Source organism: Lupinus angustifolius, chromosome LG09 (genome assembly GCF_001865875.1).
Source record: "Lupinus angustifolius cultivar Tanjil chromosome LG09, LupAngTanjil_v1.0, whole genome shotgun sequence".
NCBI lineage: Eukaryota > Viridiplantae > Streptophyta > Magnoliopsida > Fabales > Fabaceae > Lupinus > Lupinus angustifolius.
The window spans coordinates 7,089,429-7,114,296 of record NC_032017.1 but is presented as its reverse complement, the minus strand read 5'-3'; the positions used below and the strand labels follow the sequence as shown (position 1 = coordinate 7,114,296).

The 24,868-nt window shown below is 37.4% G+C and overlaps 1 protein-coding gene across 2 annotated transcripts; it reads left to right on the top strand.

Moving 5' to 3' along the window:
* LOC109356706 lies at positions 2,338-24,633 on the top strand. Of its 2 annotated transcripts, none has more exons than XM_019600190.1 (13): positions 2,338-3,699; positions 3,789-4,506; positions 4,687-5,182; positions 5,423-5,574; positions 5,658-9,044; positions 9,133-9,345; positions 11,863-12,066; positions 12,180-12,383; positions 14,859-15,017; positions 20,725-21,075; positions 21,856-22,288; positions 22,420-22,513; positions 24,162-24,633. In XM_019600190.1, the coding sequence occupies exons 1-13, from the start codon at positions 2,567-2,569 to the stop codon at positions 24,361-24,363; spliced, it is 7,746 nt and encodes a 2,581-aa protein (XP_019455735.1). In that variant the 5' UTR covers positions 2,338-2,566; the 3' UTR covers positions 24,364-24,633. The 2 variants fall into 2 exon arrangements, with proteins under 2 accessions (XP_019455735.1, XP_019455734.1); XM_019600189.1 differs by having other exon boundaries at positions 22,417-22,513; positions 24,162-24,632.

Genomic DNA, 24,868 nt, shown 5'->3' with positions numbered 1-24,868 from the left:
GGAAAATATGGCCATGTCTTGTCTTGATTAAATTTTAGGGCAATAAAAAACAAAGGGGAAGTATACAAGATAGGGGGAACACACAATTTTTGAAATAAAAAATCATTGTCAAATAATATTGGTTTGCTATCATAATAAAAAGGGAGAGTGTGAAGAATAGCCTTTTCCTTGACTTTCGTTAGGTTGGTGAAAACACCAACATCGACAAAAAAAAAGATTGAAGACTTGATGCTTAGAAAGCAAACTCAAAATAGATAAGCTTTTTATTGCTTTCTAGATGAAGTCATATTCTTTACTAAATCTATTACTAATCTATTATCACAAATGCTTTTAGGAATAATTTTAAAAACTTTTTCACAAACTTAAACTATGATGAAAATGAGTTTCAAAGGTTTAAAAATAAACTTTTATAAAACTGAGTAATAGACTTATCCGAAATAGAGTAACATGTTACCCAAAATAGAGTAACAAGTTACTAGACACAAAGCAAGAGAGAGTAATCAATTATCCAAATAGAGTAGTCGATTACATTACTAGACAATAAGGTTGAGTAATCAGTTAATACAATTGAAACTATATAAACTATCCTAAGTCTCATAAACAAAACACACAATTACATACAACTTGAATCACACTTTCAAATCTTGACATTCAAGTAACTTATTTTTTCAAAAAATGCTGTATGCACTTTTAACAAGACTAAAAAACTTAGAGCAAATTGTGATATTGAGTTTGATTGTCTTACAAGGATTCGTATTATACGTGAGTGAGTATTAGTGATCCTTAGTCATTCTTAGAATTCTTTATTCTTTATATTAAGAAGAATCACCATCAGGTTTGGTGAGATAAAAGTGTAAAACGAAGCAAGTGGTATAATTTGTTTGGGAAATTTGAGTGGGTAACTTGAATGAATTTTGGTATGAGATTTGTAAAGTGAAACTCAAATTATAGTGGAAATCTCTTGATACAATCAAGGAGATTGGACATAACCTTCGATGGTTGAAGGTGATGTAGGATATATGCTTTCAACAATATTTGTTATTTAATTTAAGACTTTCGTTGTATATTTGATTTGTATAATTTTAAAGAAAGTAAAATTCTCTAAAAAAAAAACTAATTCACCCCTCTTAATTTGCTATATATATTTACAATATAATATTACTTTGGTTCAAAGCTTATTATTAAGGTTGAAAGTATTTGTTGTACAATTAGTTATTAACCAATCATTTGAGAGAAAATTAGTGTGTGTGATTTGAAGCAAGAAATTAACCTTACACCCTTCAAATACATTCTAGGTGTGTGTAGAGTCTTTGTTTACCTAATACCATAGTTATGAAAATTGTACTGATCACTTCAATCAAAAAATCAATGAATTAGTCTCCGTGTCGATACAGTAAGACAAGTATACCAATCATATAATTATGCTAGTCAAAACAAGTCATACCAACTGATTTTCTTTTAGACCATACTGGTCATACTAGCCGATTTTCATTTAAAATTATAAAATTTTAATTAAAATACAACTATTACCTTTATTTATACTTCAAAAGTATAACTATCAAGTCACACATTATATTTTAACAAATTGTTTAAATAAAAGTATTTATTACATTCTTTATTAGTTTTTAATGTTATTGTTAATATTTTATATATATATATAATTTCACCGGTATGCAGCATCGTTATAAAATATGTATCTAATCGGCCGGTCGAACCAACGAGTCAATAAAAACTATATTTTTTTTTTAAAAAAACAACCAAAATGATGTCTCTGAAAATAGAAAAATCTTAGTTGTTTAATTAAATTTTAACCTTATTTATGCGTTTCAGTTCTGATTAAAACATACATTGATGAATGATGTTTTCAATGTAGTTGTGGTATTGAAACTGTTTTATGGTTGTTTATTTATGTGTGATAATTTTTTAAAATTTGAAGTAGGAAATTATTAAATAATATTATTTATATTATGAATTTTTATTTAAACCGAATCTATTAGTCATACTATTCACACACTAATTTAACTAGTGATTTATTGACCCAATATCTTACTCAGTCATTAATATGTCTGAATTTAATAACACTAATAAATAATTTAATTAGTGAATTGTAAGTTAAATCATTATACCATTGTACCAATATTTTGACCAATTTGATAACCGAATATTAATAACAATACATCAAATATGTTAAAATTTCCAATCATGAATCTTAATTTAATAGGAGGATGAAAAATTTGGGAATTATAATTTTAAGGGTTATATAAAATTGGGACTAAATTGATTAAGGATATATTTTTCATGGACTAAAATGGTTTTACACGTCTTTTATTTTTAACCCACCGCAGAGTTCTCTTTTGTTGTTTTTGTCTCTGTTCTCTCATGCCTTTCTGAACTCACAAATAATCACTAAACCCTACTAAAACCCTAATTTACTTCACCACATTCATCTCTCCCACTATAATCTCACGGTCTTATCGCACCAATCAAATTCATTTGCATTCAATCGAGCTTCTCAATTTTTAAATCTCAAATTTTCGCATAAATTTAATAAGCACTGCTTGCAGCCATGGAAGTTGACGGCGGCGGCGGCGGCAGCGGCGGCGGCGTTGTTCTGAACTTGCAAGCAAAGGTTACCAATGAAGCCAAAATGAAAGAGTTGCTTCATAGAATCACCTCTGCTGAGATAAAACTATGCTCTGATGCCATAAAAGAGTTCATAAGGCTGTTAAAGGGTGACAATGGAGGCGAATTGCTTCGCGAGTACGTGCATGGTTCTCCAAAGTGCTCTGAGTTATTGGAATCTTGGAAGCTCCGACAAGGGAAGCCGGGAATGTTTTACATATTTGAGTTAATTTCTTGCATACTTAGTCACCATGAGGGGAAATATAGAAATAATGATGTTCATAGTATGTTTGTTCGTAAGGATCTCGATAAGTTTGCACGATTGATTATTGATGAATACTTAGGTGATGTTTATAAGGAGTTGAGTAGTAAGGAAATGAAGCGCCAGAAGGCTGCGCTTTTGCTCATGGCTTCGGTTGTTAGGCGTGGGCCGAGTTTGGCTTATGAAGTTTCCAAAACTTTTGATTTCAAGCTTGCAGAATTCGCCAAGCTTGCGGGGTATAAGCCTAGGTGGAACGATGAGAAAAGGAGCAGAGGGTTGCTCAGGAAGTCGTTTGTAGGGTTTGCAATGTCGTTTTTGGAGGTTGGGAAGCCGGGGTTGTTGCGGTGGGTATTGCAGCAGAGAGATATGTTTTCTGGTGTTCTTCGCGGGCTGGAGAATGATGATGACGAGACTGTTGTGTTTGTGTTGTCAACACTGAGAGACCGGGTTCTTGTTGAAGAATCGTTGGTGCCACCAGGACTTCGAAGTGTTCTGTTCGGAAGTGTGACATTGGAGCAGTTGGTGAATATTTGTGGAAGGGAAGGTGGTGGACTTGCTGCTGAGTTGGCATATAATATACTTATTACAGTTTGTACTGATCCAAGTAATGGTTTGATGCCTGACTTGAAAAAGCGTCCAAATCCTTTGAGAGGTAATCCAAAGAGAATCATGGGGCTCATGAAAAAGCTACGGGCAACTGAGGTTCAGTATCACAGAGATTTACTTTTGGCCATTGTCAATGGCAGGCATTCATTCGGTTTGTCATATTTGAAAGAGTTTCCTTACAACATTGAAAATGATACATCATCTTCATGGTATATGGATTGTAATTTGTCTTCATATTCTTATATGTTTTTGTTTCTATTCTCCTTACATTTTCAGATGGTGACTGATGTATTTGCAGGATTTCTGCGATATCTGTGGCAGCTAATTTGGTTTCATCAGTGGGTGATGGCCTGTCCAAGGAATTCACCAGTTCTCAATCAAATGATCCACACTCATTTGACAAAATGGATTTGCACAATAACATGAAGTGCTTGTTTCCTCGTCCATTCAGCAGGTCTATGTTTAATCGGGGATTGCTTCACACTAATTTTCTTGTTAAACATGGTATTGTAAAGCTTCTTCTGGAAATATTGAAATTGCTGGACTCTCTTTTTGGATGTTTGAACCGTAGTTCTAGTTCCAGCAATTCATTCATGCAACATATGGTATCTATCAAGCAAGAAATTCAGAATTACGTTCAAGCTTTTCTTCCTGATCCGCAGGTTTTATTGAATCTACTGTCCCCATTAAAAGCCCGCAACTCAAGTTTGAAAAGACCTGCATGCCATCTTGAACATAGTGGCAATAGTAGACAGAAGTTAAAAAAAGATACTTTTGAGAGTGACATAGATATAGTTGTTGGTGGGATAAGTTCTGCTCCAGATATTGATTTGACTGGAAACAATGGAATAGCTGATATTGCGGTAAGAGAGAGTGAATTGGATGATGAAGAGGATCTCATGAATACTATGGGGGAAATTTGGGGTGTGGATCTTCACTCCATGGCCTTTAGCACACCCAAGGATGCAGAATCATACTTACACTCTAAACTGCTTGATGCTCTCAGATATTACCGTGTACGTACATTTTTTCTAAATCTTGTTATGTTCAAGCTTTTTTGGGAGATAACAATACTGTTGATCCATTATGTAATAGAAAATATATGATGTGGTGAAAAAGGATTAGTTATAAGTTATAACTAATGCAAATATGTATGAAGTTATCTTACATCTTCATTTTCTGTTTGCCTTGTGCAGCGCACTATGCCGTTCACATTGGATAAAGCAATTGAATCTTTCATGGATTTTCTCAAAACCCCGTTGGAGTTAACTAGTAATCTACAGGTCTCATTGTTGTCTTTACTTGTGGAATATGTTGAGTGGTGTCCAGACAATGAAATTCCCATAAGAACTCCACCCATGTTTTACAAACACCTACAGACATTCATTAAATTGTTAATGTTTTCACCCGTCAATGGGGTTAGGGATCAAGCATACAGGTTGGCTGTGGCAGCTATGTTCAGTACTGGTGCTTTTGACAAGAACCTTCATGAAATAGGAAAATGGTTTTTATTTTTACCAGGTTACCACATAAAGGAATCCCCCATCAATATCTTGGACGTGGAAGCATTACAGAGTCTGTGTTCAATTGTTATATCTTTCTTATGTGATGCTGTTTCCACACTTGGGAATAATTTAGTCAGATATTGGGATATCCTTATGAATCACGTTCATTGTTTGGAAAGTGGTAAAGGTAAATAGTTCTCTAATCACATCTTTTGTTTTTTTGCATGTGTAGGCCAACTCTAAAGTTACTTATGTCATATATTGATACTTTTCATTTTTGTTCTAACTCATCTGGGCACTCAATTTTTTATCTGGCGGTGTAGTTCAATGATTCTGCATTTTTTTGGGGAATTTACTATCTATTGTTATCAAATTTGTGGGGATCTTTTTTGGCTCTTCATTGCTGATCTAGTTGTTTTCATTGCAGATTTATCACCTGATTTTAGCCCTTTTATCATATGTGTGCTGGAGAAGTGTCTACAGGTGATCCGACCTAAATCAGGAACGTGCTTGCTGTCTAGAAAATCAATGGTATTATTATACACTTGCAATACAGTCAAGTATCTCTTGCAAACACAGGTAGACAATACATAATTGGACATTTTTACTCAAGTCCTTTTGAAATTCTTTTACATCTAATGTTAGATTTGTGTTTTTGATAGGTCGATGCTAAATTGTTATCTGCTGTAGTTAACGCAGACCTGACTGAAAGACTTGATGGCAATTACGAAGATGTTGAAGTCTTGCCTGAGTGGAAGCCACTGAAGAATTTGGTGGACTATGTGCAGAGCATATCATGCCAACAAAATTGTGGCCTTCTCTCTGAAAATGAAGAATCTGCCTCCCTTGATGGTTCTTTGGGAAGTGCACTTGGATCAGTTAAAAGATCATTGAGTTGTGGGGCTGGTCATGAGGTGGCTGAAACAACCATAGCATTCATATCTTCCATTATATCAGAAGCAACAGATAAAAGATTGACAAAGCTGCCATCGGGTGTGGCTATTCCACAGGACTTACTTACAGTTCCTTTCTCGCTTTTATCATCAGTAATTTTTCTTGATCATAGTGTTCTTCTCCATGCTTCTAAGTTGTGGCCTGTGATGTTTTATGCTGGCTTGGATATGGCTCTATCGGATCTTGGTAGTGATAGTCGAAATGCTGCTCCTATCGGGACTCCTGATCTTACATTGTGTCCTGACCCTCTAACTTGTAACCAACTTTTACATGGTTCTGAAGCTGATGCTGCTGCCTTTAGTATCTTTCTAAAACAGGCTCCTTTCCATGTGTTATTTCCTGCAATGATGTGTATGAATGGTCCTTCCATATCAAAGATATCTAAGATGCAAGAGCTACTGCTGCATAAATTATCTGAGTCCACAAGTGATTGCTCCCTCCTTCCAAATTTGCAACTTGTGCTGTTCTGGATTCATCGGATTCAATTATGGTGTAAAGCCAATCCATTAGCTGAAATTGAAGAACATTTGAATCTCTGTGTTATTATTGTAGGGAATTTATTAGCTCAAATGTGTGTTCCATATAGTGGTTCTGACTGGGCTACAAACTCTGCTTTTCATTCATCAAGCCATGACATTCAACAAGCAATTAAAACCATTTTTTCTCATCCTTCCATTTTGATGTCATTGTCCTTTCCTTTGGGAAGCAGTCAGAACTTTGCAAATGGCAATATAGGGAATGACTTCGATATGCCAAATATAGAATCCAGTGAGGGGTTTAACAAATTAAGTAATCCAATTTTAAACATATTAACAATGACTCTGGACTACTTGTGGTCTTTATGTGATTCCCACCTTTGTGCATCAGAAGCCCAAGATGTTCCTAATAATTTTGTGAAAGCCTTTAAAAGCCTCCAACAGAAGCTGTTTCTAGATGTCAGACACAGATTTGAGCTTTGTATTTGTGCTAAAGATATGAAGCCTCTCCATCCAACCTTGTATGCTTTACATGCTTTGGTTCGATTTTTATCCCCTTTCCAGCTCCTTGAATTAGTGGGTTGGATGTTCAGTAGGGTTGAGGTTGATGATTTGCCATGTAAGAAATCCATGTTATCTGTTGCATGTTCCGTAGCTGCTGGTGCCTTCAGGACATTATCCATTTATTTTCAGCAGCTAACTGGAAGCAGGGCACCATATGATTTATTTTGGGAAATGGGTGAAAATAATATGAAAGCTGATATCTTCGAGCAGATCTACTGTAAAGTAGTTGACTTTTCTGTAAATTTTGAAATAGATTTTGCAGATAGGTGCTTGCTTGAAGCTGTCAATGCTTTGTATAAGCAGAAACATATGCAACAAGAAGCTTTTCATCCCTTGGTATTGGTCCTGTGGAAAATCATAATGATTACTCCAGTGAAAATGGTTTCCCAGTGCGTTTACAAGACAAATGCAAAGAAAGCTAAATTCTTGTATATTCTCAATGAAATGAGTTCTTTGCAGTCATCGCTTTTTGGGCATTTATTTTTGGGTATAGTGAATAGAAGCTTACATCATGATACTGGTTTGACAGGACAAGCCTTTGATCTTAATCTTTCAGAAGATCAGTTTATGCTGCTTCTACCAACCTCTTTGTCATACTTGAGCTTAATTTCTAGGAGACTTGGGAAGCAGAACTGCAAAGATTTTAATCATTTACCTTACTTTTATTCAAAGATTCTTTTTAAAGGTTTCAGTCAGTGGAAGAGCTTTTTGTCAAAAGACATATTTGAGGAAGAGTGTGGAGAATTCATTCCATCATCTGTGCAACAACTTCTCTGTCTTTTCAATGATAGTCTTCTTGGAAAATCAATTCATATGTTGCAATATCACTTTGCTCTAAATGGAGATTCAGTGAAAATGAAGATGCGACTAAATCTATTCAAATCCATTTGCCCAATTTCTGCTTCACAGGATGAGCTGATGGACTGTGATAGTGAAGTTATTGATAGTTATTCTCTGCGCCAGTCTTTGAGCATCATCTATCGTGCTGTTGCAAAGATATTTCTTTGTAAAATATTGTTGTTTCATGAAGAAACAGGTGAGGAATTGGAAGAGGTTTCTGTGGAAATGCAAAAGAAATTGAAAGCATCCAGGATACGATTCATGAACATTTTGGTGGACATTTGGCAGTTTAGTGTTAAGAAATTTCCACTAACCTCTAATCAATCTGGAATTGGAGAAAGCACAGATATTTCATTGCTGTATAATCACTTGGAAATCTTTGTGTTAAAAAGTATTCTTGACTTGACTGTAGAGATACACGATGATCTCATCCAATTGCAATCCATTCCCTTCCTCGAGCAATTAATCAGATCTGCTCTTCTACATAGGTTTGGTGATCCTGCAACAATGAAAACCCTTCACGATATCTTTACTCAGCTTAATGATGGGAGGCTATCATATGATTTACATCTTCAGTTGTTACTTTCCCACTCTCAGTTTGCCCCCACTCTTCATTCAGTACGCCGACCAGCAGGTTCCTTTCTGAAGCCCATATCCAGTATTCTACAATGTCTTGTCATACCTTCCCTAGATCATTATGAAAATGATGAGAAGCACAAAGAGCAAACAAATGAGCTCTATAGGGGACCATTGGAAATTATTAAATTGCTTGAGATACTCTTATTGACAAAGGCACGCCAAACTGGTTTAGATTCTAGAAATGATATTGGCATAAATTTAAAAGAACTGCATGCACTACTATGTCATTCTTATTCTGCAACACTCAGCCAGACTGATTTGGCAATATACAATATGATGCGAGATATTGAGTCTCTCTGTGGATTACAGTCTCTGGATGTCACTGATTTAGAATGCTTCTGGGGAGTGGATGCCTTGAAATCTAAGATTGAACATCCTCTTAAGAAAAGCATGTCTTCTAAAATCAAGTATGATTCAGAAGCAATTGAAGAATGGTCAACAAGCCAGCATAGAGACAGCATTCCGATTGACCCAGAAATATGTGTGTCAACGGTTCTCTATTTTCCCTATGACCGAAGTTTCTCTGATGAACTTCCATTTGTAAACAAGATTGAAGAAGATATTGTCTGGAAAAAGGTTGTTACCTATCTGAAGCGGTATCTCCTGTTTGTAGTTTTATACAGTTTTTTTGTGAGATCTTAACTAACTATGAAATTCTATACAGATATGTTCTTCTTGTGTCGAAGTTAGAGAACATTATGATCCTGTATTTATCTTGCGTTTCTCAATTCATAGCCTGTCAAAGGCGTACATAGAGCCTGTGGAGTTTGCTGGGTCAGGGTTGCTTGCGATTGCATTTGTTGGCATGTCTTCACCAGACCATGGGATAAGGAGGTTGGCTTATGGTACCCTGGATAAATTTAAAAATGCATTAGAGGTTGGTAATGGGTTTATTTTATCAGTTCATTATCCCAATATCAATTTATTTTTAATGTGTTTAAAGATTGAATTTGTAATTTATTTATTTTGTATTTGGTTGATACTTTTTTTTACTTATGTATGAAAAGGTACTTTCTTATGGAATAATCTGATTTGCATTGGTGAAAAATGGGTGTTGATTGTTCATTCTCCCTGTATCATTTTTTCATACGAATTCAAATGTTTTGGATAGAATAAGAATGTCCAATATTTTGGGGGTTCTTCAGTGTATTACCGTATTTAGTTAATTGTCTGAGAAAATGTGAGTTTTTACAAGTTTTGTTGCAATTTCTTCTGCTTTTGGATATAGCTTCTCTTTGGTGCTATGCTCATGGTGTTTTAGGGGATTTTTATTATTCATATGAATAGAAGATTGGACAACTTAGGTGTTTCTTGTTTGAGCCATTGTGGCTTGCTGGCTTCCTGCTTAGGAAGCTATCTTATCTTCCTTCCAGATTTACTTTCTCTCTTCTCTGTCTAACAATAAATTTGTTTCCAGAAAAGTGTGGGAGAAGCACAACTAGAGTAGCTTATGGACCTTTGAGCATATGCAAGTCTCTAAGTTGTTCCCTAAAGCCCCACTCTAGTGGGAAACCAACGCCACAAATAATAACAGGAATCGAAGTCTTTTCCCACCAGGTGGGGTTGGTTACAAGGATACGCCTCACTTTTATAAAAAACCAAGTCCATTTAGGTCTAAATTGTTTCCAATAGTTTAAACTAGTTTTTCTATGACTTTCTACCCCCTTGATTTAAGGCTATCCGCCATCTGGTCTATTGGTCCTTGTCTCACATATCCAAATATCTTAGGCATGATTCTACCATTTTTTAGTTAGTGGATGCCACACTTGCTTTCCCTCTAGCTTACATTCTTAATCTTCTTTTTCCTCTATGTTCACTCATGACTCATCTAACTCAATACTCTCATCTCCGCTGCACTTATGTTATGCTCTTGTTAGCTCTTTATTACCCAAAATTTAGTGCCATGAAGCATCATTTGTCTTATGGCTATTGTTAGAACTGGTATCAATGAGAGAATAGAAACTAGCTTGAAGATAGAAAAAAAGGAAGTGCCCCTAACCCAGAATTCAATGATTCTGTTAGGGTTCTAGATTTACTTGTTATTGAAGAAGAAGTAGAATTACAAGAGAGGGTTGAGTGCCTTGGATCCCACGATCCAATCCTAGTCTGATTCCAAATCAGAATGTATTTGCTAACTAACTCTCCCTAACCAACTACCCTTCTATTTATAGCATACTCTTATTAACTAACTAACTAACTTCTTAGGGTGGGGAGGAAAGTTTGTTATCATTAAACCAAACTTTCCTTTTCCCTCTAGTGTACACGTTTTTAATCACAGGTTGCACCTTAACAGATTGCACCCTATAAGCTATGCTACAGAATTTTCCTGTTAGCTTGATAGGTGACTTTTGATCACAAATAACACATGAAGCATTCCTCTATTTGATCCTCTACCTACCTTTAACCCTATGATTTATATCTCTCTCTATTTCTACATCACTTTTATGATAGATACCTAAGGCTATGTGACTTGTGGTATGGTGTGATCACTTTTTTGTAACCTCTTAGCCAATGGTATTGCACATCTTAATGAAATCACATCATATTTACTCTATTTTACATCTTAAACCGATACCATTTGATTCTGAAGCTTCTCTCCATGACTCTAGTTTACCATGTATTTTCTCTCTTGACTCCCCACTAGGACCATGTATCCACAAGATGCATGCATTGAGGCACTAGTTCTTGGATATGTTGAGCAATAATGTCCAAAACCAAGGCAAAAAGATAAGGGCCCATTGTTGATCCTTTGTCTAAACCTATGGTTATAGGTTAACCCCCTGTGGTCCCACCATGCGTTTGCACACCGGTTCTAGCACATCATACATATCCTTGATAGCTCGAATATAAGCAGCTTGAAGTCCCTTCTTATCAAGTGTCTTCCATATAACGTCTCTTGACAACCTATTACATGCCTTTTCTATGTTTATGAGAGCAATGTGTAGATCTTTTAGTTTCTTCCTATGCTTTTCCTCAAGCCCCTCAAAATATATATTATTTGATTTATTTCCATGGCTGACTTCCCAGTCATAATACCTTGGACAACATGGATTTTTTAATTATTTTGGCTTGGGCTTTTTTCTGAGCTGATTTTCAGGCTTCAGTGCTCCATGAACAATAATACACTGGAGAACACACGAATATATAATGTTCTCCTTGTCATTAACATGATAAATATCTTAGCTCTTAAGTTTCTTTTTGTTTTATTATGTAGATATGCAGAATTTGGGATCCATTGTTCTGTTTTTCTAGTTTATGATATCTTATCCTCCTACCTTGTAATCTTCTTCCTGCTTAATGTATTTCTTTAATTCTTATTATTTATTTATGTATATATATATATATATCCCTTTTTTAAATATTGTGGTTGATTAACAAACAAAATGCTTTACAGAAGTGCCAAAAGAGGAAGGATGTAACAGGACTTCGGCTTCTATTAAATTCTGTTCAAAATAGCATAGAAGAGCCATTTCAAAGAATCCCTTCGGTTATTGCTCTTTTTGTTGCAGAGGCATCTTGCGTATTGCTAGATTCTTCCCATGAACATTATTCAGCTATCAGTACGCTGTTGATACACTCTTCTAAGTTGAATATGAGGGTAAATATTCTATGGCCTTAAAATTTTCTTTCACAACGTCGTCTGAGAAATTTTTATAGACATAAAATGTAATGAATGATTCTGTTTATTTTTCATTTGCTTCAATTGTGTAGGCTGTACCTCTGTTTGATAACTTCTTTTGGAGTATATCTGTCAATTTCAAAGCAGAAAGGTGTTGGATGCTACGGCTTTTATATGCTGGGCTGAACTCAGATGATGATGCCATGATATATATCAGGAACTCTATCCTTGAGAATCTAATGAGCTTTTATGTGTCTCCTCTTTCAGATATTGAGTCAAAGGATCTGATTATTGAGGTAATTGCACATTCACAATTTCTTTCCCTTTCTGTCTAATATATTGCTTTCACTTGGAATGTAGGACTACTACTATATTTTATTTATTGGTATGCATTGCTGAAAATTATTTTCTGCTTAGCTTCACATATTCATCCTTTAACTTGGTTGTCAAATTGTGAATTGAATCACAATTCAAAATGCCACTTCTTTTAGTTGCAGATTGAATTGAATCAAATAATAAATTGTACAATTAACAACTCTAACTTCAAAATAGATCTCAATTTATGTTTTACATAATAAATTGTCTAATAATACTTGAATATTAAAAATTAAATTTTGTCTTCATCCCATAGCAGAGGCACTTAGGCAGCATAATTTTTTGATGATTCTAGCAATCTTCCTACCAATCATCACACCGAGTAATGGTATGCATGTACACTGCCGAAGAAGCTATGCTGTTTCTACTCCCTAATCCTGCAATATCATTTGAGATTCTGTTTCTACCATAAAATTTGAGATCGTGTTCCAAATTTCCAATCTACATGAATGCATCCAACAGACATAAAATCAATGAAGATTGTGCAGTTATCTAGTTGGACAGCATGAAATTGATGACTTCTATTCTCAAACAACTACACATAAAGCATATCAGAAAATATATTTGGGATAGAGGTTTTAGGTTTGTGAACCAGCAAGGTACTTGTGAGTTTTTCTCACAAGGTAGCTACTAGCTATTACGATCTAGTTCGGCTAGAGGTTAAAATGCTTGTATCTTCAAAAATTCTTCTCAGTCATTTCATCTGAATTATAAGAGGCAGGCTTGTTTGTCTGGCCTCTCTTTGCTGTTTGATCCATGCACAGGAGCCTTCCTAATAGCTGCAAAGGGAATAGAAAGCTTTATTACCTACTTTATGTTACCTTTTTATGTCTCTCGTAGGAGGATATCTTGTTCTCTAACTTTTTTTGTAATATTTTTTCTCCCATAATATTTCTTTTTATCCCCCAACCCACCACATGCAAAAAGAAAAAGGAGTTGTTGGATCCAGCAGGTTTTTAACCTGTTAAATTTATCAAAATTTGATGGAAGAGAGAATGAGTTTACCTAGATATGATGAATAATTATGAGAATGTTGAAAATATTAGCACAAATGGATTGATAATTTTTCGCAACTGTTGGTCAAAAGTGGAACATACTAATTTACATGTCTACACTGTAAATAATATGCATTTGGGAGGCTGAAGAGGGACTTGGTAGCCTCATCAAGGTACAAAATAGGACGGAAAGACATTCTATTCTCGTTCTCTTTAGTTCAACCCCTTTTAGTAGAATCAAAATGTTCCACTTTTTAATCCAATGTCTTGTATAGTTCTATTTATTAAATACACCAAATATAGAATAGGACCTATTTGATTAAATACACCAAATATAGAATACAACCTATTTGGGTAGTCAATTGCTTGGTATCGCGCTGGGATAGCGTAGGAGCAGTTCAAAACAGCCCATCCATGCGATGAGACGTTGCATCACGGTGCGGATGGCCACCGTAGCCTGTTAGCAGCATAATCACGCTCCAGCATTGCTGCAACTGGAGGCCCTAATTTTGAAGGGAAAAGTCATTTTTGCCCTTTTTCTTAAATTGCAAATTTTGTTTTTTCCCTGTAGCCCACTTCTGCTTTCTCCCATTTCTCCTTGCTTCTTCCCCTCACTTTTCTCAAATTCCCACATCTCCTTAGGGGCTTAATCATATTTTTTGAAGTCTTAGAGTTTGGTGTGTAATACACTTATAGTAAATTCTTAAAGGTTTGCACATATTTTGATGCTTGGTCTGCTATATTGAAGCCATAGAGGCTTACACTTATTTTGGTTATATAATTTGGTGTATTTTAGTATTATGTGTATACTTATATTTTTCCCTTAGCTGTAGCAGCCTTCCTGCTACTCCTTATAGTGTTGTTGGGGTCTGCTGCTATCCGCAATTTACTACCTATGTGCTTTTCTGTCCCGCACATACATATCTACAAAATGCTACCTAAGTGTTTGCTAATTTCATGAAAAGTCGTTTGCTTGATTAATTGTAACTATGTTTCTAACATTGCATAATTGAATGTGTTTCTGTTGTATTATTTGACCTTTTATAATATGGACTCATGTGTTAGTTAAAGCACGAGAACTATTATCAGCTTAAATGTTTCATTCTGTGACACCATCATGCAAGGATTTCCTGATGGTGGCTTGGATCTGATAGGTGCTTCTCTTTTAGAAATGAGCATTCATGGGATCAGTGTGACTTTAATTATAGCTGAGTGTGACTTGCATACCAGAATAGTGAAAACATGATCTAAGGTTGTTTGTTTGCTCTTATGATTTAAATGGTTTGAGATGTTATGCTGCATGATGAATTTTGCATTTCCTATATGTTATTCTTATTGTGACTTAACTCCTTTGAGTTTCTTCTACCAATATAATGTAGAGTTATCTTATTTTCTTCACAGGTGATAAAGAAAGCTGTTAATTTGCATAAGATTGCTCGACATCTAGTGAAACATTGTTCCCTATTTTCATGGTTTTCTTCTCTCGTTTCAATCTCTAAAGAGAGGCTTAATGGAGATGAAAATAGATTTTTCTTGAAGCATGTGTCGGTAGTATTGAAGGTAAGTGCCTAATTCTCATTCAGTTTGTAGTTCCGGTTGGGTGCATTAAGTTTATTCTTCCCCTCCCTGACTTGCACCATTTATTTTGCTTTGATTTATCTATTTTTAATTATTCCTCACATTTCCTTTAAAATGTCTTCGGACTTGCTAAATCTATTACTTGTAAGCCTGCACATATTTGAGTAAACTTGTTAGTTGAGCAATTGTACTGAAGAGGGCAAGGGTGGCAGTTTGATTCTTTTACAGTCCAAGTTGTTTTGGGTAGGGGGAAGTTATTATTATAAAACTGTAATGTAATTGTCTTTTCTGTTTTGTTGTACTGTATTTGTTCAAACCTTCCCATTTACTCTGTAAGAAGAATATATCAAATGGAGGTTAGTCCAATTTCTAGAGGAAGAGGGAGACTAAGAAAAACTATAGGCAAAACAATTAGGAAAAATTAGAGATCAATGCTTTGTTAATGAACATAATTTTTGATAGATCATTATGACGGTGTTCCACCCATGTAGCAGACCTCCCACAGTGGGATTAAAGCTTGATTTTTGTTTTATTTTCTTGAAGATGTATGCACTATGAATTTGATATACGGTACACAAGTAAAAGAGAAAATCTGGTAACTATCTTCAATACCACAAAGTTGTCTATTTTATTCAACTGACTGTAAACTAAATAAGTGTTGAGGTGTTGATTCCGAATCGATTGTGAAATTTCCTTCTTCTTTTTTGTAATTCTGTGCTGGTGTTATCACTAGTATCAGAGCACCGATTCCGGTGCCCTAAAAACCGCTGCTGTTTCGCCGAAAATTCCTGAAAACTCGAAGTATGTCGCGTTCCGGAGAGAATTGGGAACAAGAAAATAAGAGCAGAAGCGCGAGGGGACATTTACAGTGGTAGGGACGACTCCCGTGGTGTTGGAGTTCGTCGGAGAAGAGAGGTTCCTCGGGAAGACGAGTTCAGGGAAGGTGATTTCCGTCAAGACATTCACGACGAAAATGATAGCTCCCATGGCAATGGAGCTCGACGCAGAAGAGAGCTTCGAACAGAAGGGGAGTTCCGTGGGGGAGTCTTCGATGGAAATGAATTCCGTGGAGGAGTTCACGCTGGACAAGGTTCCCGTGCAAGGGGCAGAACGGGGATGAGTTTCGTGGTGGTCTCCGTGGTGGTGAGGAGTTCCGTGCAGGGGGACATAACAGGAATGAGTTTCGTCGTGGTTACCGTGGCGGTGAGGAGTTCCATACAGGGGGGGCAGAATGGGAATGAGTTTTGTGGTGGTCTCCGCGGTGGTGAGGAGTTCCAGGCAGAGGTTCAAGATGGAAATGAGTTCCGAGGAGGTAACTGAGGCATAAATGACTTCCGAGAAGGCATACATGGTGGGGGAGAGTTTAGGCGGGATACATGGAGGAAATTGGAAATTCCAATTTTCTCCGGTGAAGACGCGTATGGATGGACTCACCGACTAGAAAGGTACTTCCAGTTGAAGGAACTTACAGAGGGGGAGAAAATGCAGGCCACAGTTATGGCACTCGAAGGAAAAGCATTGAGTTGATACCATTGGTGGGAAAAATGCAATCCCAGGCCAAATTGGGAAGGATTCAAGATTGCAATGGTTCGAAGATTCCAACCGTTGATGATCCAGAATCCATTTGAGCAGTTATTAGCCCTCAAACAAACCTGGTCCGTTGAGGGATTTGTTGAGGATTTTGAGAAGTTTGTTGGGGCTTTGAGAAGCATCGATCCAGAGTTCACTAGGGGGATATTTCTGAATGGATTGAAGGAAGAGCTTCGAGCCGAGGTAAAGTTGTATGAGTTACAATCCTTATCCGATGTAATCCAGAAGGTGCTACTAATTGAGCAGAAGAATGCCGTTTTGAGTAGGAGGGGCTCGTTTGGGTATGCAAGTCGGACTAGAGGAAATCAGAGGGCAAACCCCTACTCCAGAATGGTAACCGTGGAATCAAAGCCGATGGGGGATGGAAGGCAGAACAGTTTCGGGGCGAGTAACCCAATTGTGCAGTCGGCACTGAAACCCGTCATTGAAGTGGTTCGGCCGAGAGGGGAAAAATTCAAACATTTGACCAGCGCTGAGATGAGGGAAAGGCGGGAAAAATGGCTATGTTTTCGTTATGATGAGCCTTTTACTAGAGACCATCGATGTAAAAATAGGCAATTTCGAATGCTTATTTTGGAAGAAGAGGAGGAAGACGAGGAACATAGGGAGGAAGACAATATAGATATATCGGAGGTACACGATCTGAGGTTGTCCTTGTGCTCTATGTCGGGGTTCACTACGACCCGTTCATGGAAGGTAGAAGGGATGTTAAAGGGGAGGAAGGTGGTTGTTCTCATTGACTGTGGGGCTTCTCACAACTTCATAGCTCATGAGGTTGTACAGGAGTTGAGACTATTAGTTCAGAATACTCCCTCATATATGGTGGAAGTAGGAGATGGGCGTAAGGTGAAATGTAGGGGGAAATGCGCGTAATTGTCTTTTCAGATACAGAATCTGGAAGTGATCCAAGACTTTTACCTCTTCAGTCTCAAGGGGGTTGACCTGTGTTGGGTTTGGAATGGTTATCTAGTTTGGGAGAGGTCCAAGCTGATTTTGGTAAATTGGAACTCACGATCAAACAAGGCCAGAAATCGATCCGTATTACAGGAAACCCAGCCTTGGCCAAAACTGAGGTCTCATATGGCGCTTTATTGCAGGTCATTCGAGCAGAGGGAAAGGGGTTGATTATGCATTGTGAATCCTCAGAGCCGAGAAAGGAAGAGGTGGAGAGCACTCTGATCCGTATGTTACAAGTGCTGGAGGATTTTGAAGAATTATTCATAGATCCTACAGGGTTACCACCGGTTCGAAGGCAGGATCATGCCATACATCTGATTGAGGGGGCAGCTATCCCCAATATCAGACCGTACAAATATCCTCACTATCAGAAGACAGAGATTGAAGGATTGGTTAGGGAGATGTTGGGATTAGGGGTGATTCAACATAGCATCAGTCCTTATTCCAGTCCAGTAATTTTGGTGAAAAAGGACGGGGGTGGAGGTTCTGTGTTGATTATCGGGCCCTGCACAGAGTGACGATTCCGAATAAATTCCCTATCCCGATTATTGAAGAGTTATTGGATGAGATTGGAGGAGCTACAGTTTTCACCAAATTAGATTTAAAATCCGGGTATCACTAGATTCGGATGCGGAGTGAGGATGTAGAGAAGACTGCTTTTCGAACTCATGAAGGTCATTATGAGTTTGTTGTGATGCCTTTCGGTCTCACGAATGCACTTTCGACCTTTCAGGCTCTCATGAATGAAGTATTACGACCCTACTTGCGGAGATTTGCTTTGGTTTTCTTCGACGATATTCTAGTTTACAGTCCTGATGAGGAATCTCACGAAAGGAAGATGAGGGAGGTTTTGACCGCGTTGCGCGACCATGCGTTGAAGGTCAACCGGAAGAAATGCAGTTTTGCTAAACCCAGTTTGGAATATTTGGGTCATATTATCTCTCATTCTAGAGTCGCCGCGGACGAGTATAAAGTGGCCACGATGAGTTCGTGGCCAATACCCCGTGATGTTAAGAGTTTAAGGGGATTTCTGGGCCTCACCGGTTATTACCGAAGGTTTGTGCAAGGGTATGGGAGAATTGCCAAACCTCTCATGGATTTGTTGAAAAAAGATAACTTCGTGTGGACCGAAGAAACCACTCAGGCCTTTCAGACCCTCAAGGGGGCCATGGTCAGTTTGCCTATGTTGGTCGTGCCCGACTTCTCGAAGACCTTTGTGTTGGAAACCGATGCTTCTAGTAAGGGGATTGGGGTCGTGTTGATGCAAGGGGTTATCAGCTAGATCCCAGCAGAAATCGGTGAACGAGAGTTGATGGCGTTGGTACAGGCCGTGCAGAAGTGGAAACACTACTTGTTGGGTCGCCACTTTGTTATCAGAACAGACCAATGGAGTTTGAAATTCCTTACAGAGCATAGGCTTTTCAGTGAGGAGCAGTTTAAATGGGCGGTGAAGCTCATTGGGCTGGATTTTGAGATTTAGTTCAAACCCGGACGGGAGAATACAGTGGCCGATGCCTTATCGCGGAAGGCCTATTATTCGGCACTCAGTGATTCAGGTTGGAGATGCCGAGGGTTGGTTCCAAGAGGTTCAACAGGAACCTAAGTGGAGGAGGGTAATCTAGGATTTGGTGGAGAATCCCGAATCTCATCCGGGGTTCCAGTTTCAGACAGGGTGATTGTTGTATAAGGGGAGGTTGGTTCTGCCCAAGACATCTGACAAGTTACCGCTGATCTTAGCTGAGTGTCATGACAGTGTAGCCGGAGGTCACTCCGGGTTTTTCCGCACTTACAAGCAGGTTTCGAGTTTTTTCTACTGGGACGACATGCGTGGTTATGTGAAGCAGTATGTCGAGGCGTGTGATGTTTGCCAACGTCAGAAGTATTCGACTTTAGCTCCTGGGGGGGTCTTGCAACCCCTACCCATCCCTACTCAGGTATGGCAGGATATGTCGATGGATTTCACATCCGAATTGCCGCGGTCTAATGGTAAGGATACCATCTTTGTAGTGGTGGATTGGCTCACGAAATACGCCCATTTTTATCCTCTTGACCACCCCTATTCGGCTAAGGATGTAGCTTCCTTGTTTGTTAGAGAGGTGGTGAAGTTACATGGGTACCCGACGTCGATAGTTTCCGACCAGGATCAGGTCTTTTTGAGCCAGTTCTGGCAGGAATTATTCTGATTGGCAGGTACTCGATTGAAGTACAGCACGACTTACCACCCTCAAATGGATGGGCAAACCGAGGTGGTGAATCGTGGGTTGGAAACATATCTTCGATGCTTTGCAGGGCCTAAGCCGAAAAAGTGGGTTGAATGGCTGTCATGGACAGAATTTTGGTTTAACACTACTTATAACGTTTCTGCAGGTATGACTCCTTTCAAGGCCTTCTATGGGAGAGATCCTCCAACCTTGATTAAGGGGTGTACTTTTACATCAAAGGTTGAGGAAGTTAACCAGCTCTTGATTGCCTGAGATGAGGTTATTCAAGAGTTGAGGCAGAATCTGTTACGTGCCCAAGATCTGATGAAGGCTCAGGCCGATAAACATCGACGAGAGATAGAGTTTGAGGTTGAAGATTGGATATTCCTGAAACTGCAACCTTACAGGATGAGGACTCTAGCTTCCAGACCTTCGGCCAAACTTGCAGCTAAGTTCTATGGCCCTTACCGGATCTTAGAGCGCATTGGATCGATAGCTTACCGATTGGCCTTACCGGAGCATACGTGGGTCCACCCCGTATTTCATGTTTCTTTGTTGAAAAAGGCTCTAAAACCGGCTCAACAGTCCCAACCTATTCCGTCGATGTTGTCAGAGGAGTGGGAATTAAAGGTGCAACCGGCGACAATCCTACAACACCGTGTTGGTCAGAATGGAGATGTTGAGGTGTTGGTGCAGTGGGAAGGTTTGCCGGAGTGTGAAAATTCCTGGGAGTCAGCCGCTCAAATGCAAGAAGCTTTTCCTGAACACTTATTTATTAAATTCTGTGCTGGTGAATTCTGTGTCGGTGTTATCAGACTGACTAATTAATTATATATTATTAAATTTTGTAGTCTTTATGCTTAAAAATAAACAAGTGTCCTATTTACTTTTAACATTTAGTCTTCTTTTGCACTGAGTACATCTGAACTTTTATTGTTAAGGTTGTTAATGATGTCATTTCGTCTGGAAGCCTATCCAAGTGGTTGGGAAATTATGGCCTTGAGCAGCTCATGGATCTTTCATCTAATCTATTTAATTTCTTACTCCATGACATAAAGTTGTTAAATGAAAGTGCGGGGCTGGTTAATCCTTTTCTACAAATGATAGCATCAATGTTGAAATTATCTCAAAAAAGGAAGATATTTCAGCCACATTTTACCCTATCAATTGAGGGCATATATCAGATTTACCAGGCTGGCAGTATATGTGACCAAACAATAAAAAGCATTAATCCGGAGTGTGCCCTTGAAGCCATACTTATGAATTCACCTCCTGTCTCCATTTTCCTAATGGTACTCTCTCATCTCCCTCTTTTTTTTTAAATCAATATCAAAAATTGATTATTATCACCTTAAATTATTTAACATATATTTTTGTTCAAAGACAAACAAGTGACCAATTTGATGTTTATATTTTCATATTTTTATTAGAATTTAGGTGCACAGTAATGCAAATTTAGAACTTTCTAAGTTGAGGCTTCTATTGATGAGTGTATTTTGTTTTATTGAAATGAGTTGAACAGATAACATTATATTTTTATTGGAGATGAATACAATTATGTGGTCTATTATAGGTTTGGGAATCACCTTTAAAAGGGACCACATCTTCTGTCCCACAATATTGTACCACTCCATGTGCCATGCGATGTGATTGGTTAGAAAAATACTTAGTTAGATTTTTCACTTAAATATATTTTTTTCAACCAATAATAATCCATGATATATGGAGTGGCACAAAATGTGAGACAGAAGATGTGCCCCTCTTTAAAATTGTTCTTTGGCTTGGGCCTAATGTTAAGTGTGCTGGATTATGATGGATTATAGTGTAGGGTCTGGTGAGCCTATTGTCCACGATGGATGAACACTATGATATTTGTTCTCGAGTTCTCAAGCATGTTCCAGAAGATGAAAATAATAGATGAAATTCACTTTTCAAACTTCATAGTAGAGTTTTTCAAATGATGCATAGTTAGGTGTGATTACACCTTGCATTTTATATAATAAACTATAAACTATTTTATTCTATGATGCTATTATGAAAGTGTTAATTTTGGAAATATTTTATTTATACAGGATGTGGAAAGGCTAGAAAGCTTTCTTATCTGGGCCATTACCACTGCTATACAGTCAGATTCTTCACGAAGACTGAGGTCCAATGGGTCTCACATCTTTTCCGCAAATACTTTATGGGAAGAGTCTCATGAGAACTCATTAGTATCAAAATTTCTGCGCTGGTTAGCGGCATCAATAATCATCGGGAAGCTCTATCAGAAATCCAATGATGTAGATTCAGGGTTTGCTGAAACACAAAACTTGGACTCCCTGCATTCTCTTCTGCTGCAAGTTGAAAATACCTCTGGACAAAGACATGATACTAAAATTGGCTCTGAGAAGTTACTAGCTTCTACAATTTTTTATCTCCAACAGCTTGGTATAAATCATGAAGTGTTACCGTCAGTTGTAACTGCTCTCTGTCTCCTAGTTTTTGGCGCCTCTAATTTTGCAGGTATGCTATTTTATACGTAATACACTTTATTTATTGCAATTACGCTGATAGGTCAAGGCTGACTGACTATTTACTTAGATGCTTATATGGAAGTGGCTAGATATTGATAGTTTTATTTCACTTTGTAGTTGGCAGAACTGATTTATTGCAAGGTTACACTACTTTAATATCATCAAATTGTTCAAGGGTTCGATGTCCTCCAGAAGCTAACCCGTCATGGAGATGGTAATTTTTCTACTCTTCTATTTTCTTTACGTTTTTTCATCTTTATCAGTCTGTGATCATGATGTTAAACAAGGAAAATGTAATTCCTTGTTAAGTTTTTTATAATTCTTGAGTCGTGTCTTTGTTTTTAAAAATCTGGGGGAGAATTAAAGGATACCAGGCTCAATTACCCTTGGTGTCAAATTGACATTTTTTACAGCACTCTTGTAACTATAGATCTTCCTATATCTATGAAAGCACTGACACTCCTCATTCTTTGAGGTGTAGGACACTGCTCATCAGGTGTCCAATTAAAAAAATTGTTAGATCAGACACACTACACAGCTCTACAACATGACTTGTACACTTATCTTGTTTTAGAATCATTTTTATAAAGGAATAATACTTTCACCATAAAAAATTGTCTTAGTATCTCATTTTTTTGGAGCCTCATTACCACAAGATAAATGTAATGATTAGCCATTTGTTTTGAAAAGGTGAATATGTAAATCATGATTCTCAATTTTAATCCTCATTTGACTTGCTTTATATATGTTGCGTTTTGCACATTATCCATGTCAAGTGTTTGAACTGTGTTGTGTTCGGTGTTTGTGTCTTTACTCTTTAGCCATGCTTCATAAACATTTTTATTAGCAAATCAACCATTAGATTTGAGTTTTCATTGTCATTTGATCTAGGTGAAATTCAGCAACATTTACCTTTTTTGGGCCAATAGATACTAGGGGTTCTGGATTTTACAGGAATTGAGGGGTGAGAATTGAACTCTAAACCTCTGTCCTTGGCGGGTAGGAATGACAATGAGTATTCGGATCCGTAGGTATCCGCCGGTAATACTCGCAACGGGTCGGTCTGGATCTTTGTTTTTGAACTCGTGGGTAGTTGAGATCGAAGACTTTGAAACCCACTGTTGAATGGGTCCGGATCTGGGTAATGAGGTGTCCAGACTCGTGGGTACCCAGACCCGCAATTCCTAAATATATATGTACATTAATATTATATTCTTAAGCAACGATGCTATATTTGTCAATCCATAATTGTGAAATAATGTTATGTTGATGGAGGTATGTTAGAGATTTGATGTTTTATAGTCTTCTTTTAAATTATATTTTTTAGTAATTATATTTATATTTAAATGACAATTTAAAGTTGTGTACTTGTACTTCAATTATATTTTGTAATTGTTATTATCATTTTTAATGTTCTTTTTATTGTCTGAAATAACATATATAATTATAGGAAATACATGCACAAATATATAAGTTATTTTCAACTTTTTAAAATATTTTCTAAATTTGTGGGTAGCCGCAGATCCGCTTGGCACTCAAGGACCTGTGGTTAGCAGACCTAGCGTGTACCTGCATGGGTCCGTGGTGGGTCTAGGTCCCAAAATAGTTAACATGGATCCAGACTCATTGCCATCCTGTTGGTGGGATTGGGAACTAATTTCAGATATAGCTCATTGAGCTTTGCAACATTGATTCCATAAATTTTCACTGGCATAAATTAACTGTGGCTTTACTGTAGCTGAAGTTCAATTTCCTGTACACTGAATACCTCATTTACCTAGAAACAAATCTGGTTGGCTTATTTTTGTATTTTATTTACACTTCAAAAATAATCATCATATTTTGTCATATTCCTTGTGTAGGACCTTCTACCAGCCATGGAAAGATCATTCACTAGAGCTCACTGATTCACAGAAGATGGAGGAATATCATGCTTGCCTCACTTTATTAGTGATTATCTCAAATGTGATTGGTGAAGAGAAATTAGAGTCTGCTCGTTTATCCCCTCTAGATGTAGAGAAATCTGGTTTATTCCAATGGGAAAGAAGTTTACTAAAAAACTGAGTGTTTATATCAACTCTTCTTCTTTTGTGGTATTATGCTTCAAAGTATTGCAACATAGTGTCAAAGTAACAATATAATTGTACAAAAAGTTGCAAATTTTGCCTGTGAACACAGCCTTAGCTATATGATTGGTTTTGATTCTTGGAGCCCTATTTTGTAGGGCTTTACCTAATTATCTGATGTTTACTTTCACAAGTATGATTTTGAGGAACATCAAAGACTTAAAGAGTCCAGCATGTACTTCCTAAGCTCCATAACACGTATTTGAGTGATATACTTTTTGTGACAGAGGATATGCTCCTGTATTTAATGGGTCAACAAATACCAACCATGTAGTTCTTATTTTACTCTTAATTATGCAACCTCATGTGCTCTTTCTGTGAGACCCTAATCAAGCTAACTGGCGAAACATGAATAAAAGCTGATATATGCACTTGTGAAAAGAAATGTTGATTAGTTAAGAAAGCTGGAGTTGAATAGCAGAAAAATGTAAAGCCATTAAGTA

Excerpts from the sequence above, each read along its gene's own strand:
- LOC109356706 (XM_019600189.1), top strand. The coding sequence starts at position 2,567 with ATGGAAGTTGACGGCGGCGGCGGCGGCAGCGGCGGCGGCGTTGTTCTG. Across the intron at positions 15,018-20,724 it reads ATGTGTCGGTAGTATTGAAG|GTTGTTAATGATGTCATTTC; the intron begins GTAAGTGCCTAA and ends TTTATTGTTAAG. Across the intron at positions 21,076-21,855 it reads CTGTCTCCATTTTCCTAATG|GATGTGGAAAGGCTAGAAAG; the intron begins GTACTCTCTCAT and ends TTATTTATACAG.